At 50.9% G+C, this 17,455-nt stretch overlaps 1 protein-coding gene across 2 annotated transcripts in view; it reads right to left on the bottom strand.

The window, feature by feature from the left end:
- Cmip (c-Maf inducing protein) overlaps nucleotides 1-17,455 on the bottom strand; it is a 194,947-nt gene that overhangs the window by 33,998 nt on the left and 143,494 nt on the right. For both annotated transcript variants that reach the window (XM_075977419.1, XM_075977420.1), the window contains 3 exons: nucleotides 13,739-13,900; nucleotides 9,626-9,667; nucleotides 2,857-2,919 (listed from right to left, as the gene is read on the bottom strand). In XM_075977419.1, the coding sequence (XP_075833534.1) occupies nucleotides 2,857-2,919; nucleotides 9,626-9,667; nucleotides 13,739-13,900 (267 nt within the window). The remainder of the gene's footprint in view (nucleotides 1-2,856; nucleotides 2,920-9,625; nucleotides 9,668-13,738; nucleotides 13,901-17,455) is intronic.

Here is a 17,455-nt window from a genome sequence, read left to right as displayed (position 1 = left end):
GCACCTGAGGCTGTCCTCTGATTTCGACATACACGTGCATACATGTGCATGTACTCAAGCACACACATGCACAGATCCCGACATACAGGTAGACCCGAGTCAATTTATCCACTCACTTACGGAGGAACACCTCGGTTACTTCAGAGTTCTGGAAACTGACTAAAGCCGCTATACACATCTGTGGGTGGACTTAGGTTTCTAACTCGACTGGGTGAAAACCACAGGGCATTTTGCTTTTCTTTTACTAAGTAAGAAAAAAAAATAAGAAAAAAAAAAACCAGACGGGATAGGATTTTTTGTTGCTTTTGGTTTGACCTCGAATGTTCACCATTTCAGATGGGTCTTTTCCCCCTCGAATTGCATTCCTTATGTAAGATCCAGCAGGGCTGTCTGAGAAGCTGAAGAACACTCTGGATGTGGGGCAGCCTCTGACTTTCCAGTGGCTGCTGTCAGTATCTTGCAGGAGTCCGCAGGCCAAGCTTGGCTCTTCCTTCCTCACCATCATGGAATCCCTCACACTAGCTTTTAAGACAGCATCTCACATAGGCCAGGTTGGCCTGGAATTTACTGTGTAGCCACGGATGACTCTGACACTCTGATTCTCCCGTCTTCATCTCTCGAGTGCCGGGAATTACAGATGTGAGCGATCACCCCAGTTTTATGCAGCAGTAGGAATCAGCGTGAGGCTCGGTGCGTCTGTGCTAGGGAAGCTACACCCTCCGTCCTCTGGTGCCTTGTCTTGAAGAAGCTGAGCAGACAAGCTTGCTTGCCCCACTGACCTTACCCCACTGACCTGATTGTATATACGAGCCCCATAGACCCAGAGGAATGCTATCTGCAGCTCTTAGTGAGACCAATACCTGGGAGAAAGCAAAATTTCCTCAGGCCTTTGTGTTCAGGGCCTGGAAATCCAGCAGCAAGGACTGTCTGGAGCCTCCTCAGAGAGGCCCTTGAGGCTGGTGAGGAGGCTATTGAAGCTATAAAGCTCCTCTCTCTGGACTCAGCCTCCAAGGGGAAGATAGCCTGATGCCCCAGGCAGTGGGCAGATCCTCATCTCTTCCAGTTAGGTTTCAGCAGGGACTGCCTGGCAAGGTCTGTTTTCTTCTACTTTACTTCCTGCTAGCAGGAACCCCAGGGAAAGACTTACTTTGGGGGTCTGGTGAAGCACAGCAGGTAAGGCCATGAAGCCTGACAACCTGAGTCTGATCTCCCAAATCTACAAGATGGGAAGAAAGCACCAACTCCAACAAGTTATCCTGTGACCCCCCAACACACTCATCACAGCACAGGTATGCACAAACACATAGAATAAGTAATACATTTTTAAAAAGACTTTGTATACAGGTCAATTTTCTAGAATAAACATTTGTAAGCATACAACAAGGAAAAACCACAAGCTTGAGAGGCCTGCTTGGGGCTTGTGTGGATAAAACTGAGCAGCAGGCTGTGAAGAAGCTCACTGATCCTACAGGAGTCTAAGGCTCGGCCTCTCTTACTCCACCTGCCTAGGAGCTGACTCTGGATGGTGGTGGGGGAAGCCTCTCTCCTGTGTGGACTTGCCATGCTGATGGGTGCTTGCTCGCATGGACCCGAGGGCCCACATTTCCTATACTGCATGAAAAAGGGGCTTCTGGGGGCTGGAGAAATGGCTCAGAGGTTAAGAGCACTGCCTGCTCTTCCAAAGGTCCTGAGTTCAATTCCCAGCAACCACATGGTGGCTCACAACCATCTGTAGTGAGGTCTGGTGCCCTCTTCTGACCTACAGTCATACACACAGACAGAATATTGTATACATAATAAATAAATATTTAAAAAGAAAAAAGAAAAAGGGGCTTCTGTGCCCGGTCCTGAAGAACTCCCCCTGGATGCCATGGGCTGGCCAATGCATGAGTCACTGGGAAAGGGGTCTCCTTATAGGAGAAGCAGAGCCAAAGAGGACACAGTCTTGCCCCATCTTCCAAGCCCCCCACCCCCAGCACTCTGCTGCCGGCCATCGACAGGCCAGAAAAACTAGGGTTTCCGTCAAGAACCCTGTTCCTGCTTTATATGCTTATTTCATGATAAGTGTAGCCTACATGTTCCCAATGGGCAGCATGGGACTGTAGAAGGGGGCAGGGGTCCCACATAGTGCTTAAGGGAACCATGCAGTAGGGACAAAGGAAGTTTGTCTGCAAGCTAAGACCTGGCAGTGCTGGAGGGGTGAAAGATATAAGCATCTGTCTTTCTAAGGATATCAAGTTATTACAGGACACACACAGAGGAGAGAGAAAGAGAGACAGACAGAGAGAGAGAGAGAGAGAGAGAGAGAGAGAGAGAGAGAGAGAGAGAGAGAACAAAGGACAGACAGGTTTGTGGGTCAGCCCAGCCCCCCAGGCTGCTCCGCTGTTGTTCTGGAAAGGCCCTGTCCCCTGGTGTGGCTGGCTATGTTACATACAAACTGCTGTGAGGTTGGCATCAGGTCCCTGGGCATGTTGCCCTGCTCTGTGGCTCCTCCAAGCTGACCTGGCACATGTTGCCAGTTTCCCTTGTCCAGGGAAAGCCCTGCAGTCAGGCCCCTACCCTGGGCCAGCCAGTGCTCAGAGGAGCCTCAGCTAAGAATAACCCAGCTCTGACGTCAGGAATCCAGAAGACTGGCTGCAAGCTGCCTCCCAAGACAGCCAGGAATAGTCCACAGAAAAGCCAGACGCCGGGTTCTTCCTTAGCCTGTCTGTCAGAGAACAGCAGCCCCCCAGACGGGTACCCACAACGCCTCCTGCTTGCACCTGGCCCCCTGACTAGGCTGTGCATTCAGACCCACTCTGGTTTGCACACCGTGGTGACGGTGGCCTTTAGTGGCCCACTACAGTGACACCATACCTTGCAGAAGAATTCACAGAGATCCGGTGGTGGGTGGTTGTTTTCCAGCAGAGGCGCAATTGCCTACAAGAAAATGAACAGCCATCAGTCTGCAGGACCTGGTGGAGGTGGGGGTGGGGGTGGGAGTAAGGGGCTTCACCTGCAGATCAGAGCCGCTTGCAATGAAATGAAAACACCCCTCTACCCTCGGCTGGGTAGAGCTCCTTTTTCTAATGTACAGACCAGACTCCAGAGTGCAGGAAGGCTCCAACCTTGACCCACAGTGCTAGCTAGCTTCAGGGGCTTTATGCCTAGCTGGCATGTATCCATATTGCCTGAAAGTCCACAACTCCTGACTAATCAGCAGGACAACTTATTGGGTGAACACGATGTCATTTTAAACATGGAATTTGGGGGGCTGGAGAGATGCTCAGTGGTTAAGAACACTGGCTGCTCTCCCAGAGGACCCAAGTTCAATTCCCGGCACCCACGTGGTAGCTCACAACTGTTTGTAACTCCAGATCCAACACCTTCATACCAGCAAACCAATGTACACGAAATAAAAATAAATCATTAAAAAAATAAACAAGGGATCCGGGCACCTTCTATGTTCCTATGGGGGAAGGGATCCACTGGAACCAGTGGCTTTGTCTCAAGTACAGTCCAAAAAGTCTCTGCAGTTATCAGAGAGCGGGGTTCCTCAGCCTTCAGGCTGAATGCGCTTTGTGGGGTGCCAGTGTGGTGTATTATGGCAGGCCCAGCAGAACCTGTGGCCTCACCTTGTTGAATGTGACAACACACACTGTATCTAAGCACATCTCAGTTCACATCAAGGACGGGTGCCCCCTCCCCACCCCACTCCCATGCCGAGGAACTGCTTAGCAAGTCTCCTTGGGGCTTGTGGTGTCACGAGGGCCTGGCTGGTTCTAGGCGAGCCGTGGAAAAGACTGCATAATGTAGGTAAGCCAGGTCCAAAAGTCATTCCGGCTGCCTGGGAGGCTGAGGCAGGGGGACTGCGCTACAGAGTTCAAGGATAGAGACATCAAGACCTTACGCTAAAAGAAGTCACAACAAAAAAGTGCCTAGATGTTGCTCGGTGGCGGGGTGCTTACCTAGTCTGTGTGAGGCCCTGGGTTCAATGCCAGGCACCAGGGAGGAGGGAGGAGAGATCAAGAGACTGAGATTGCTGGCAACCAGGCACTCAGGTGGGCAGTCCTCTGAGATGAAGCAGCCACAACTCAGACCAATAGGCAGAGCCATGCTCAGACCTCCCCTCTTTTATCTACTCCTAGACTATCCAGCATGGGGGCCACCAGCCACAGGTGACACCTCCCATTTCAACTGACACAATACCAACGATTTTTGGAAGGAATAAAAAAGATTATCATCTTGTCATTCTGGCTCCATTTCTGCTGCTGGGCAGTCCCAGAGGACTCAGATCAGGGGTTCCTGGCCCAGTGCAGGGCTAGTGACACCTCTCAGCATCCCACCCCATGCAGATGACAGAATGACAGTGTTTGCAATGGGTCTTCAGTGCCCCACACGCCAGCATCTGTGTGACGAGTACCGATCCACTGAGAACGGAGGATTGAGTTAGGAGAGGCGAAGGCACAGGCCCAGGGTGGCAAGTAGCAGAGCCAGGACTCAGAGCCCACTCTGGTGACCTCACGCGTGGGTCACTGTTTGCTCTAGGTATACAGCTCCACTCTTCACATCACCATGGAACAGACCAGAGTATAGGGACAATGACTACATTGAAGGAGAAACTGGGCAATGAGGGACAGCGTGATATGGAAGACAGCGGGAGGCGTCCTGTGACCTGATCAGCCTGGACACTGCCTCTGTTATCTGCTGCCTTTTTTCTGTCTCCTGGAAGCAGACATGTCCCACTCTCCACCCCAGGGCCAGATGACCGAGCATGGCCCTGTTCGTTAAACAAAGGAAGGCTTCAGGTCACGGCGGCAACAACAGGATGGGAGGCCCCTTCTCTGCCCATGAGGCACTGCCCATATTCTACTTGGGCACCAGTGCAGGACAGGGTGTGGTCCCCTTGGATTGGGTCATTCTAGTCCCTTAGTGCCAGGTTTTCCTAATGGAAGTGAATTACAGTGCGGGGTTAGGGAGCTTGTTTAGCAATGGCAACAGTTGTCAAGGGCCACGTTCAAGCCACGCCCTCACCTGATCCTTACACCCACAGGTACAGGTTAAGAGACAGTGGGTCATAGGGGTTTGCCGGGTCTTGGCAGAGCATAAAGTGATGAGTTTATTTAAATATATTGATATCATCAATAAGCAAGCTCTCGTTTTTGTGGACTCTTTCTAGAAGCCAGATCCTTTGCTTGGCATGTTAGGTATGATGGCTCAGAAAATCCTGAGCTGCCAGCGAGAAAGGCACCAAACTGGCATCTTATGGAGTCTGGGCACTGAGGTCACTGGGCTGGAAAGGACAGCAGCGAAATAAAAATAACAAGCATGTCCAGCTTGTAGCCCTTGGATCGCCATGAATGCAGTCCACAAAATCCCGAACTTAAAACCATGACGAGAGCTGCTGGTGAGATGCTTGGAGGGTTAAGGGATTGCTGTGCAAGTTTCATGGCCTGAGTTTGGTCCCAGGAACCCACACAGAAAGGACGAGTGAACTGGCTCCACAGAGTTGCCTGCTGATCTCCACACATACCCCACGGCACACATGCCCCCCCCATGTACACACACATAGTAATTAAATTTAAAACACTGAGGTATTTGGGTAATTATTTTGGAAACTCAACACAAGGTTTCTGTGCATGAATTTTGCAGACGACAACACTGTGTCATGATGTCAAAAGGTTGGACGTGCCTGCGAGAGGCATCTTTATGAAGCAGGTTTCATGAGAGTGCATTGGGCCTAAGGAGTAGCTGGTACACTATGAGATATTTCTGTCCCAAAGGCCTCTTGAGAGTGAAGGATTTGTCACACTCTGACAATGCCCAGGGTACCTTCAAAATGAGGGATTTCCCTCTGCGGATGTCATTATACAGAGGGAGAGGCATTTGAGCATGAAATTTACAAGAAAGGCCTGAAAGGATCTCGGGGCCACACTGACAGGTGGGGTGGCAGATGTGGAACACGTCCCTTGTCACACTGCTCTCAAGAAGAACCAGACCCACGCCCGAAGCCGTTACTGTGGGTAAACAGCCTCTGAAGATGGCAGTGGGAGGTAAGTGCTTCACCACATGCCCCATCCCTGACCGGGGCACTCTAGGCTGGGACTCTACCCCCAAGCCAATGCTGCACACCCCTTTGGATTTTTTTTCTTTCCAGAGAAGTCTCATTAAGTTGGATAGACTGGTCTCGAACTGGTCATGCAGCCCAAGCAGGTTTTGAACTTGCGATCCTTCTGCCTTAGTCTCCTTCGTAGCTAGGAAAATACACCTGTGCCACCAGGCTTAGCTCAAAACCTACTTAACAACAATAACAACGATGACGAAGGTACAGCAAAATACTAGCAATATCAAGGTTAAGTCAGTCCTCTGTCTATGGGCTCCTCACCTGTGCATTCAACAACCACGGCACAAATTAGTTGGGGGTGGGGACTGTGTCTGGACAGAAAGTAGAGACTTCTGTTCATGAGGTACTACCGTGGGGCAGCTAGCACCTGTGAACACGGTACCAGATGGTGTAAACTGCGAGATGAGGCAACACACACAGGAGGCTGTGCAGAGGCTATGCGTCAACGCCATCCCATCTCCCACTAGAGGCTCAGACACTTGTAGAGTCTGACATCCTCAAGGGGTCCTCAAATCACCCACAAATCCTGAGAGTGGCTATTTTTTCCTGTCTTGAACATTTTCCCCCTTTCTGATTTTTGGTGGTGCTGGGAATTGAACCTGGGACCTTGCACATGTGAGCGTAGCATCCTAGGTGTGTATGAATGTGCAACACATGAGTGCCCGGAGCTACGGAAGGCTGTGAGCCACCATGGGTGCTGGGAAACGAAACTGGGTCCTCTGAAAAAGTAACGAGTGCTTTCATCCTCAGAGCCGTCGCTCTAGCCCAGTGGTTCTCAACCTTCCTAACGCTGCGACCCGTTAATACAGTACCTCATGTTGTGGGGACCACCCCCCAGCCATAAAATTATCTCGTTGCTACTTCATAACTGTAATTTTGCTACTGTTATGAAAGATGGCTCAGCAGTTAAGAATACTGTCTGCTCTTCCAAAGGTTCTGAGTTCAAATCCCAGCAATCATACGGTGGCTCACAACCATCTGTAATGAGATCTGGTGCCCTCTTGAGGAAGAGACCTGGTCAGTCATCCTTATCAATTTAGATCATGAAACCCAATATGGATAAGTTCAACAGAACCGCCATATATGGGCTACCCATACATGCTTCAACATTGCCAGGGCATAAATTTCATTTTTTTCATGAATCATAATGCAGTATCTGATATGCAACCCCTGGGAAAGGGTTGGTCAAAGGTCGTGACCCGAAGGTTGAGAACCACTAGGATCTAGTCCAAGGATAACTGTTTTAATAGCACTAAAATTTTTTCATGCAGGTTGAAGAGATGGTTGCTCTTGCAGAGGACCGGGTTCAGTTCCCAAGAACCATATGATAAGATTCAAAATAAGATCCAAAGGGCCCTTCTGACTTCCATTACCACGGCTGGCATATGATACACAGACATACAGGCAGGTAAAACACCCACACACATAAGTACACACAGGCAAAACCACCACACACAGAAAAAAAAAAAGTTTTAAAGTTCTTTAAGTAAGGATCACAGCCAGGTCTAGATTCTCTGAGTTTGAACCCATGTTAACATTAAGTCTGCTTTCTTCACCATCACGGACAGTGGGCCAGGGCAGGATGTGTGTGCCTGCTTGTATGTCTCTACTGACAGCCAATGGTAGCCACTGATGGCTTTTACAGCCTGGGGATCTGGCTGGTGAAATGAAAAGAGCTAACTCAAATTCTGCTGGAAAAGTAGGTACACAGAGAATGACCAAGCGCTGCTACAGGGGACTGACTGTCAAGAGGTTAACTATGAGGACAGAACTCTGGCTGGAGGGAGGCTCCAGGAGACATGGTAAGGATGCTAAGCCCTAAAGATGGTAGCTGTGGCAGTGAAGAGGACAGGGATAGGTGTGTGTGTGTGTGTGTGTGTGTGTGCGCACACACACAGACAACACACTATAATCTGGAGACGGGGGAGGGGAAGGGATATGGAGGGCTTAATGTGGCCTTTTCAGCTAGGTTCCTCAGAATAAGCTTCTCCTGAAATCTTCTATGAGTGGGGGGACTTTCATGCTCCCTCCTGGTCATGGTGTCCAACAGGACCTGGGGACACAACCTCCTCTGTGGCACTCACTCAGACTGCCACGGACCCAGCTGGCTGTACCGCTGTCTTTGTGCACACCGGTCCTTTCTCTTACCGCCTTTCCCTGGGGTGACACTCCCACCCTTCAAGACAACCTGGTTCTGGAAGCACGGCGACTGGTCAAGCAGACCAGCTGCCCCTCCCCTGGGCTCCTCCGTCACCCAGAACCGCCCCTGCCCTTGGCTCAGGCATGTTTTTATCATGCCCTGGAATCCACAACGCAGGTGGCCCATGGCATGGCTGGCCTCCGGTGGGGGCAGAGCTGGGGTTTGGCACACTCATTCCCACAGGCAGTGAAGGCCTGCCACACCAGCTGGTTCACTGACAGGACATCAGGAGACGGCGCTGTCAAGAGCAGTCAACGGGAGCTGTGGCGGGTGCACCAGTTATGAGCCAGGTGCCAGACCAGGAAAAGAAGTGGCACTGACCCCACTGAGACGTGAAAGGCAAGCAAGTTCACCTCCTGATGGGATACAGGGCCTGGCTCTGCTGGAGAAGCTCAAAGGGCACCGGGGGCTGGCATGTTACCCCCAAACTGCAGCCCCTCCTCACAGGCTCACCCTCTGATCTCCAGAACAGTGTCCCGCTTGGCTTCCAATTCCAGTTCTGTTCCCCAGCTTCCTGCTCCCTCAGGCTTTATGTTCTAGCAATGCCGAAGTTCCCACAGGACACCATGTTGCCTTAACCTCTGCACCATTGAATACATTGTTTGCTCTTCCCAGGATGCCTTTCCACATCTAACAAACTCCTATTGATGCTTCAAAGCCCAGCTCAGATGTCACTGCCCTGGGAAACTTGCTGGCTCTCTCCCCCAGGATTCTGTCACTCCACTATCCACCCACGCTATCTACCTCTACTTTGCAGCGATAACATCTGTCATCCTACAGCAGGTGAATCTGTGACAGCAGGGTTGTCCCTTCCACTTAAGGATGCGGGTAACAGAACAGGACACAGATGCAATCCCTCTCCTCTCTTGTCATTACAGTGTCTCAGAGCTTAGAACGGCCCAGGAAAATATTTTACCCAAAGGCGCTTAGAGCACTGTTGAATTCTGAGAAAGATGACCTTATGTGTGTACTAGAGGGGTTTTCAGTCACGGATTAATTAGGGAACATAACCGGCACAAGAGAGGGTTTACCTGTCCGGTGAGTGACAGTGTGATGTCTCTAAGTGAAAGCCACACCTCCCTGGAGACTTGGGAATCAAAGGGTGTCAGAGACCCGCTTGCAGTGAACCCCAAAGGCTGGCCATCACAACCATCTCCAGTCGGCTCTGCGCTCTACACTGAGGCAGGATGGGGCATGGGCAGCTAAGTGATCTCAATGGCCAGGGCCGTGGCACAGCCTAGCAGTTTAGGGACAATCTCGGCCTGGGCACCAGACTGGGGCTTTAGCGGGATGAGGGAATGGGAGGGGGGTTGGCAACTTACCACAATGATGTTCTCATGCTCCTGAGTGGTCAGGTTTGTGTTCTAAAGGACAGAGAAAGAAGGGAAGCACAATCAACAAAACCGGGCATTGGACCGCAGAGATCCACGGCACGGCAAAATGTCTTCGGTCTTTAGCGGTCCTCAGCCCCCACCCCCAATCACTTCTTCACTCAACAGAGCAGGCTAATTCTGGGACAGGGCAGAAAAATGAGAACATCCCAGCTAGCTTAAACTGTCCTCTGAACACAGCCCAGATTGACCTGTGGGAATATCTGCAGGGGACTGTCTCGATTTGATAGCTGATTGATGTAGCAAGGCACAGCACACTGTGGGCAGCACCACGCCCTTCCCAGATGGTCCTAGGCTGTATAAGAAAGCTCTCTGAGCACAAGCCCAAGCGAGCCAGCCAGCAGCAGAGTTCCTCTGTGGTCCCCTCTTCAAGTTCTTGAGTTCCCGCCCTGACTTCCCTTATGACTGACTGCAACCTGTAAACTGAAGTATAGCCTTCCGTTCCCTAAGTCACTTCCGGTCAAGGTGTTTTTATCAGAGCTACAGAAAGGAAACCATAGTAGATAAAGATAAACTGAGCTTCTCTGCCCACGTCTCACAGCTCCGAGGCCTGGGGTGACTCAGGTCTCTGGGGGTCCGGATACCTGCACCTCATGGGGCTGTGATCTGAGGATGGATTTAGACTTAGAACACAGCTTAGCATCAGAGGGCGGGTTCATAACCCATAAGGAAGAAAAAAAAGACCTTCTGCGAGTCTCCACTAGGCTCTGGGTAAACCGTTTATTTTAGATCAATAATAGAGTATTCCAGCGGTTCTCAGAGTAGGCTCCTAAGCCACGAGCGCCCCTAAGATGTTCCAGCTAAACACACATTTGAGCAACGCACGTCTAAAACAAAACTAGGTTAATAACCCTGTTTTGGTTTATGTTGCTGCCGTGGTTTTCCCTGTTCTGGATCTGGAATCCGTTAAACTGCCTATGTTGTTGGCTTCCTGCGCGTATGTGAAGAAATGGCAGGAACCCTGGGAAAACTCAAAGCACCTCCTGCGTTCTCTTTTACGTCTACCGTGTCTCTCCTGGAAGGCACCGGCTGTCACCAGTGTCCACTTGCATTTCTCAACAGCCACATTTGGAGCTTAGGGTTGGCATGACTCAGGGCCCTTGCCCCTACCGTTACAACAGCCGATGGGAGTAGGGGCATCCAGGAGACCAGGACCAGCTGAGGTCAAAGGAAAGGTACCAAGCCGGACATCTGCCTCTGCCCAGCAATCTGGGGTACAGGAAGAGGAGACAAGGGCCACCATCTTCAGTGTCTGGGACAAGCAGAGGGGTGTTTCTCTGACTGTGATACTTTAATCTTTCTGCGAGGCCTGTGTCTAGTGGACGGTTAAAAAACACGAGGAGATGAAAGCCAGCTCTGCTCTTCCCTGACGGAGGCAATGAGCTTTCTGCTTGGTCCACGAAGTCTGTTTCACTTTTACTTTGAAAACCTACTTTATTACATTTATTTCGGGGGTGGGTGTGCACGCATGTCACAGCACCAAGTACGGGTCAGAGGACAACTCCCAGGAGATGCTTTTCCAGTAGCTATGGGGTCAGTTCTGGGACTCGCTCTGTAGACCAGGCTGGCCTCGAACTCACAGAGATCCACCTGCCTCTGCCTCCCGAGTGCTGGGATTAAAGGCGTGCGTCACACCGCCTAGCAGATTGCTTTTTTTAAAAGATAAATTTATTTTATGTATATCAGTGTTTTAACTGCATGTATGTATATGCACAGTTGTAAGTTTCCATGTAGTTAGTGGCTGGGAACTGAGCCTGGGTCCTCTGCAAGGGCAGCAAGGAATCTTAACCACTGAGCCACCACTCCAGGCATCATTTGTTTATTTGCATTTATTTATTTATTTGTTTGTTTGTTTCTGAGGCAGGATCTCACGTAGCCCAGACTGGCCTGGAACTCACTATATCACTAAAGGATGAAACTAAACTCTGGATCTTTGGCCTCTAACTCCCAAGAGTGAGGTGGTGTGTCCACACCTCACCCAGTTCCTACATGGGATGCAAGCCTGGTTACTGGGTGGACCTAGAGGTGGTCCCTAGTGTCAGCTGTGTAGCTTGGTGAGCTACTGCCCGACATCAACTTGTTAAGATTTAGAATCGCCATGGAAACAGGAATCTGGCCATGTCTGTGAGAGAGTTTCTAATTTGGGTTAACTGAGGTAGGAAAACCCACCCTACATGGGCAGCACCATCTCTGGGCTGGGGTCCTGGACTGAATGGAAAGAGAAAGTGAGCTGAGTACCAACGTTCTCTCTCTCTCTCTCTCTCTCTCTCTCTCTCTCTCTCTCTCTCTCTCCCCCTCCCTCCTGACTGTGCTGTGGATGCGCGGTGTGTCCAGCTGTCTCCAGCTCCTGCTGCCCTGCCTTCCCCACCAAGGCGGACTGCACTTTCAAACGGCGAGCCCAAATCCACCTTCCTTAGGCCGCTCCTGTCAGATCAACTGTAAACTCACTAACACACAAATGGAGATCCATCTGCCCGAGCCTCTTTCCCTCACACTGGGTTAGTAGCCTGAACTCAGGGCTGGACACTGGGCAGGCAGGAGGCCCTGAGATTTGGAACCGTGACTGTGATTCACACCAGTTCACACCAGCACATGGCCCTCCTTGGAACAAAGCTCTCTCCCACTCGTGTATCTCACCCCACTTGTCCGTCTGCCACTGCCACCACTTTCTAATCTTACCCCACCAGGGGAGGGACCCCCAACATTCTGTATCAAAGAGGACCCGAGTTCCTGGGCTACAAGGTGGTGGCCAGCCTAGGACAGCCGAGAAATGCCGATGGAATGAGCATTCAGAAGTTTGAAGGGAGCATGCACGGGAGTGGACTGGGACACGAGGGATGACACTCTCCAGAGAGAGGGGGGATGGGGACATCACTCAGGTGGTGGCTATTTTAAATAGGGAGTCAGCAACCCTTGCTTCCCCAGGCAGGATGAGTCAGGCAGGCTCATCCACAGGAGCAGTGTGGCTATTTGTAGAATGCAGGAAGCAGCGCTGAGGACAGGGCACAGATCCCAGTGGGTTGCAGTGGGGTCTGGGAATACTCGTCCAATGCATTTGGGGCTGACTGAGGATGCCTCTCCATGACTGCTGCAGCCCCCGATGAACGTGGGCTGGGAGGCCAGGGTCTTGGTACTACTCTCCCCTGTCCATATTCGTGCCTGGCAGAGGGCTGCCTGGCATGGATGGTGGCGCTAGCCAGCCCAGAACAGGATGCTGAGTAGCGGTAGCTGCCCAATGTAGCCAGATTTTCCGTCTTTAAAGAGAACCTGGAAATGGCCATTGTGCTGAAGTCCGATTCTTTTTTACTTTTTGGCCTTGTTTTATTGTTTGACAATTTTGTATATGTATGGCAATTTCCTGCCACCCCCTGACACACACACACAGTCTGGTTTTAAAACCTTGAGCGAGGCAAACAATGCCTATCTGTGGATATCTGGGAGTGAATGGGACAGAACGCTAAGAAGGGCTGAATGAAACCAGAATGAGATGCTGCCTCAGCTGGACAGAGCAGGATGGAGGGGTTCATCTAGGCAGTGGCTCTCAACCTGCGGGTGACCCCTTTGGGGGAGCAAACGACCCTTTCACAGATATTTGCATTCCAATTCATAGCAGTACCAGAGGAAGTTAGGAAGTAGCAATGAATATAATTGTGTTGAGGGTCACAAGAGGAACTGTATTACAGTGCTGCAGCGTTAGGAAGGTTGAGAACCTCTGATCTAGGGCCTTAGTGGACCAAAGTTGGCATCTGACCATGGTAACTGCAGCGGCTGCTGTCAGAACCACCACTCAAATCTTGGGTCTGACCTAGGACTTAGCAAAGGCAACAGTCACCCTATACCTCCAGACAAGCCGGAGGCAACAGGAGCCCCCAAGGCTCACTCTCGATGCCCTCAAGACTTCCTTAGTAACCACAGGGAGATGGCACACCATGGGTAGATCTCTTTTGATCACTCAGATGAAGCTGGGAACGAAATGGAAGTAAAGATAGACAACTTAAAGGGGAGAGAACCACGTCGAACTCGGGGAGGGGGGAGACACCTTACCTCAGAGAGCAGTTTTGAGACGATTTCCAGTGGGGCCTGGTTGATGGAATCGTCCTGCAGTGGGGACGTGAGTGCCATGTCCACCAGCGTCCGTATCTCCTTCAAGACAACCTCCCAGCGGCTCGGGTTACTCAGGACTTTCTTGTATTTATATATCTTTTTCTGGGTGGAGAGAGAGATGGGAATACATCACCGATTTAGCAAAAGACTCAAGATGATCAAAGAACCTCCCTGGCTGGGGTGAAAAGGTCCTGGGAAGCTGTCAACCTGGATTGAGCTCTTCCCCAAAAGGAAATGGATGCATGAAGAAAGCAACAGGCTCCGTCCAAGGTCAAGGGTGCGTCTGCAGACAGGCAGGCTCCGAACGCCAGGACAGCAATTTCCCACCCTGCTCCCGATGACACATGAAAAAGAATTAGGAGACTGCTCTTTTAGGTCGTGTCTTCTGCCAAACTCAGTCCCCAAGTCGCCAAGCACAGTACGGGTGGGAGTGTTCCCGGCCCACAGAAAGCTTTCTATGAGCAGATCCTATGAGGTCTCTTGGCAAGTGGCATTCAGACAAAGAATAGGATGGTCAGGATGAAGGCCAGAATTTAGCTTCAGCCAGGTGGAGAATGAGTCCAGGATGGCCCAAGGAAGCCAGGCGAGGAAGACAGAGGTATGCTCACCTCCATCAGCAGCGCAGCCTCCAAACCCAAATGCAGGGCAGGGGCTGCTGCCTCCTGGATTTGAGGTCCCGTTAGTTCCGCCTCTCTGACATCATGGAAACAGAGGCCTTGAAGGGCGGAGGTCCAAGTCAAGTGCTCCCCTCCCCGTGGCTGCCTGCCTGGCCCTGCGCCACCTTGCTTGCTGGGACTCTCAACAGAACGAGCTTCATCACTTAGTGCTAAACTCCCTGCTCCGTGGGGAAAGTGTAATCTCAGAGTCACCGCACCCTGTGCCAGCAGCCAGATGGGGTGACATGCCACAACCTCTGAGCCCAAGACTGAATGAGGAAAGGGGAAAAGAGGAGGGGAAGCTCTTGGGGTCTTCCTTTGCTGTTTCTGAATTAAGAATTACAAAATGACTTTAGGACCTGGGCTGAAATGGAAGAGGGGAGGCACATCCCAAATGCAACAGGATGGAGATGGGAACAGGAAGACAATGGCTCCTTTTAGCTGTTATTTCACCTGAAGGGCCCTAGATCCCACGTTCATAAATTAGGATATGGGAGGTGTTAGAGAGCTGCCTCCCAGACTTAGTGGGACCCACATCCATCTTTGGACCACATAGTTCGTTTCCTTTATGCAGTTCCGCACATGTGCACCCACTCCAGACAAAACATCCAACACAAATGAAACTTGATTCTTGTCTCTCTCAAACACGTACAATCCACAGGAGCACAAACGGTATCCTCCATCCTTTCTCACATGCTCGGTGCTTTCGTAGGGCTGCCTACTTGCTGGCTGATTCCCTGCTGCCTGCCACCTGCATCACATACAGAAACTTATATCTATGGGGTGTTTTTTGTTCTGCTGAGGAAGGACATCAAGCAACTCAGGGTGGCCTGAAACTCACTATTTGGTCCAGGTTAACCTTAAACTGCTCATCCTCCTGCCTCCGCCTTCCGGGTATTGGGTTTACAGGTGTGTGCCACCACGCCCATCTCTCTGTGGTGTTTTTTTTTAAATGCCCCTTCCCCCTTCGTCCTTTCTTTCCTCACTCTAGTCCTCTCATCCACCAACCTGCCTTACCTCTCCCTCTTCTCCCACCTCCTTGACCCCATGGCTCTGTGCTGGAGCCCTCGGTTCTCCACGGCTCTCCTTGGAGGCTACACTGGGCTACAGAAGTGAAAGCAGCATTGTGCACAGCACAGGGGGGTGGAAGAGAAACAGGAATGCCCATGGGCTTCCACATTCGGAGGATGGAGGAGGCGTGGCAAGCTCTGCTGGTACTGGGCACCCCAGTGACAAGTAAATCGCTTGTGCTGGTGAAGAGGATGGCCACGAGTGTGTCCCTAACTCCATTATTTTAATAACACGATGTTACAGCCAGGTCTACACCAGGCTCCTCCGGACCTGTCACTAGCTCTTTCCTCGATGCTGTTGACTGATGGTCCCCTGAGCTCTGGGCTCTCAATGTGTACTAGAAAACCATGTCCTTGTCAAAAGACCAATAAATTAGTTTCTGAAAGTTTCACCACACAATGAGAATCATCAAGACAATCCATCCTCAGGTCATCCCACAGACTCAACTTGCGCACAGTGGAAGCTCCCCTAATTCTTTTGTTGGCCAGCTGCAAGCTATTATGTTTCAAAGAGGAATTACTTAATGATTTCTGTAGAAATGATGTTCACTCATTTAAAAAAATTGAAACCATACTGAAAAGCGCAAAGAGGAGGGGGGAAAAAAGTCCTACAGCCCAGAAAGAGCTGTCATTAATATATGTGGCCAGCACAGTAATGGCCAACCCTCATATAAACTCCGCAAAGCAGGGTTGGCTGTGGTGCCACATGTCTGTAATCCAAGCACTCATTCGGAAACCAGAGACCACGGGTTTGCCGTGAGATGGCTCGTCCAGTAAAACGCTTGCAGGGCAAGCATGCACGGTGGTATGCGCCTATCATCTCAACGCTGGAGGTGAAGACAGCAGGGTACTTAGGGCTTGCTGGCCAGCCAATTCCAGCTGAGTCAGTGCGCTCCAGCCTCAGTGTGAGAGTCAGTAAGGCAGTTCCTCTCTCTCTCTCTCTCTCTCTCTCTCTCTCTCTCTCTCTCTCTCTCTCTCTCTCTCTCTCTCTTTCTCACACACACACACACACACACACACACACAGTTTGAGGCCATTTGGGCTACAAAAAGAGACCCCATTTCAAACAAGAACTCTGCAAAAATATAAGCAGCCTATGAAGGGGGCAGCCACAGACTGCTTTCAGAACAGAGACCATAGAGTAGTGGTTCTCAACCTGAACAGTGAGACTCCCACAGGGCCCAGATCAGATATTTACATTACAATTTGCAACAGCAGCAAATATGCAGTTACAAAGTAACAACAGAAATAATTTTGATGGTGGAGGGGGCATCACCAGGACTCACCACCACATAAGGAACTGTATTAAATGGGCCACAGCACTGGGAGTGTTGAAAACCACTGCCCACAGAGACAGAGGAAGGAAGTGAGAGGCAAGCAGGACTGCCTTCGGTGACTGAGGAATAAGGACTAACTAACCCTTACCGTCAGTGACCTGGCCGTGGTCCTGACTGACAGGCCCTCCTTAGAGCTAAGGGATAAGTTTGTTGTGTAATCAAGACACCTCCCTTAGAGACAGCGTTCAGATGAGGTGCCAAGGCCGTGACAAGGGCTAGCATTCAGTTAGCACATGACGGGAGTAGGCACAGTGCTAGCGAGGACCTGATGCGTACTGTCTGGTTCAGTTATGAGACCCAAGGAACAGGATTCCTGGCCCAGGTTAGAGCATCCTACAAACAGACTCTCAGTCAAAGGACTGAGTTCAAATAACTTAGGATTGGCACAGCAAAGAAAGGAAACGTTGATGCCCAGAGTGAGGCAGAGGCGGGGAGAGGCCTTTCTCCTCATTGGCCATCTCAAGGCAACACGGAGCCATCCATGGAAGCTCAGCCAGAGGTCTCACTACAGCCCCAGCTGCTCTACCTGCCAGTCTGATCTAGAAGGACAGGGACTTTGCTAAGATGGACTTAAGTGACCTTGAATGGATCATT

The sequence above is a fragment of the Microtus pennsylvanicus genome, chromosome 6 (assembly GCF_037038515.1).
Source record: "Microtus pennsylvanicus isolate mMicPen1 chromosome 6, mMicPen1.hap1, whole genome shotgun sequence".
Classification (NCBI taxonomy): Eukaryota; Metazoa; Chordata; class Mammalia; order Rodentia; family Cricetidae; genus Microtus; species Microtus pennsylvanicus.
The sequence above is the reverse complement of the archived record's forward strand: the minus strand, read 5'-3'. Positions and strand labels throughout refer to the sequence as shown.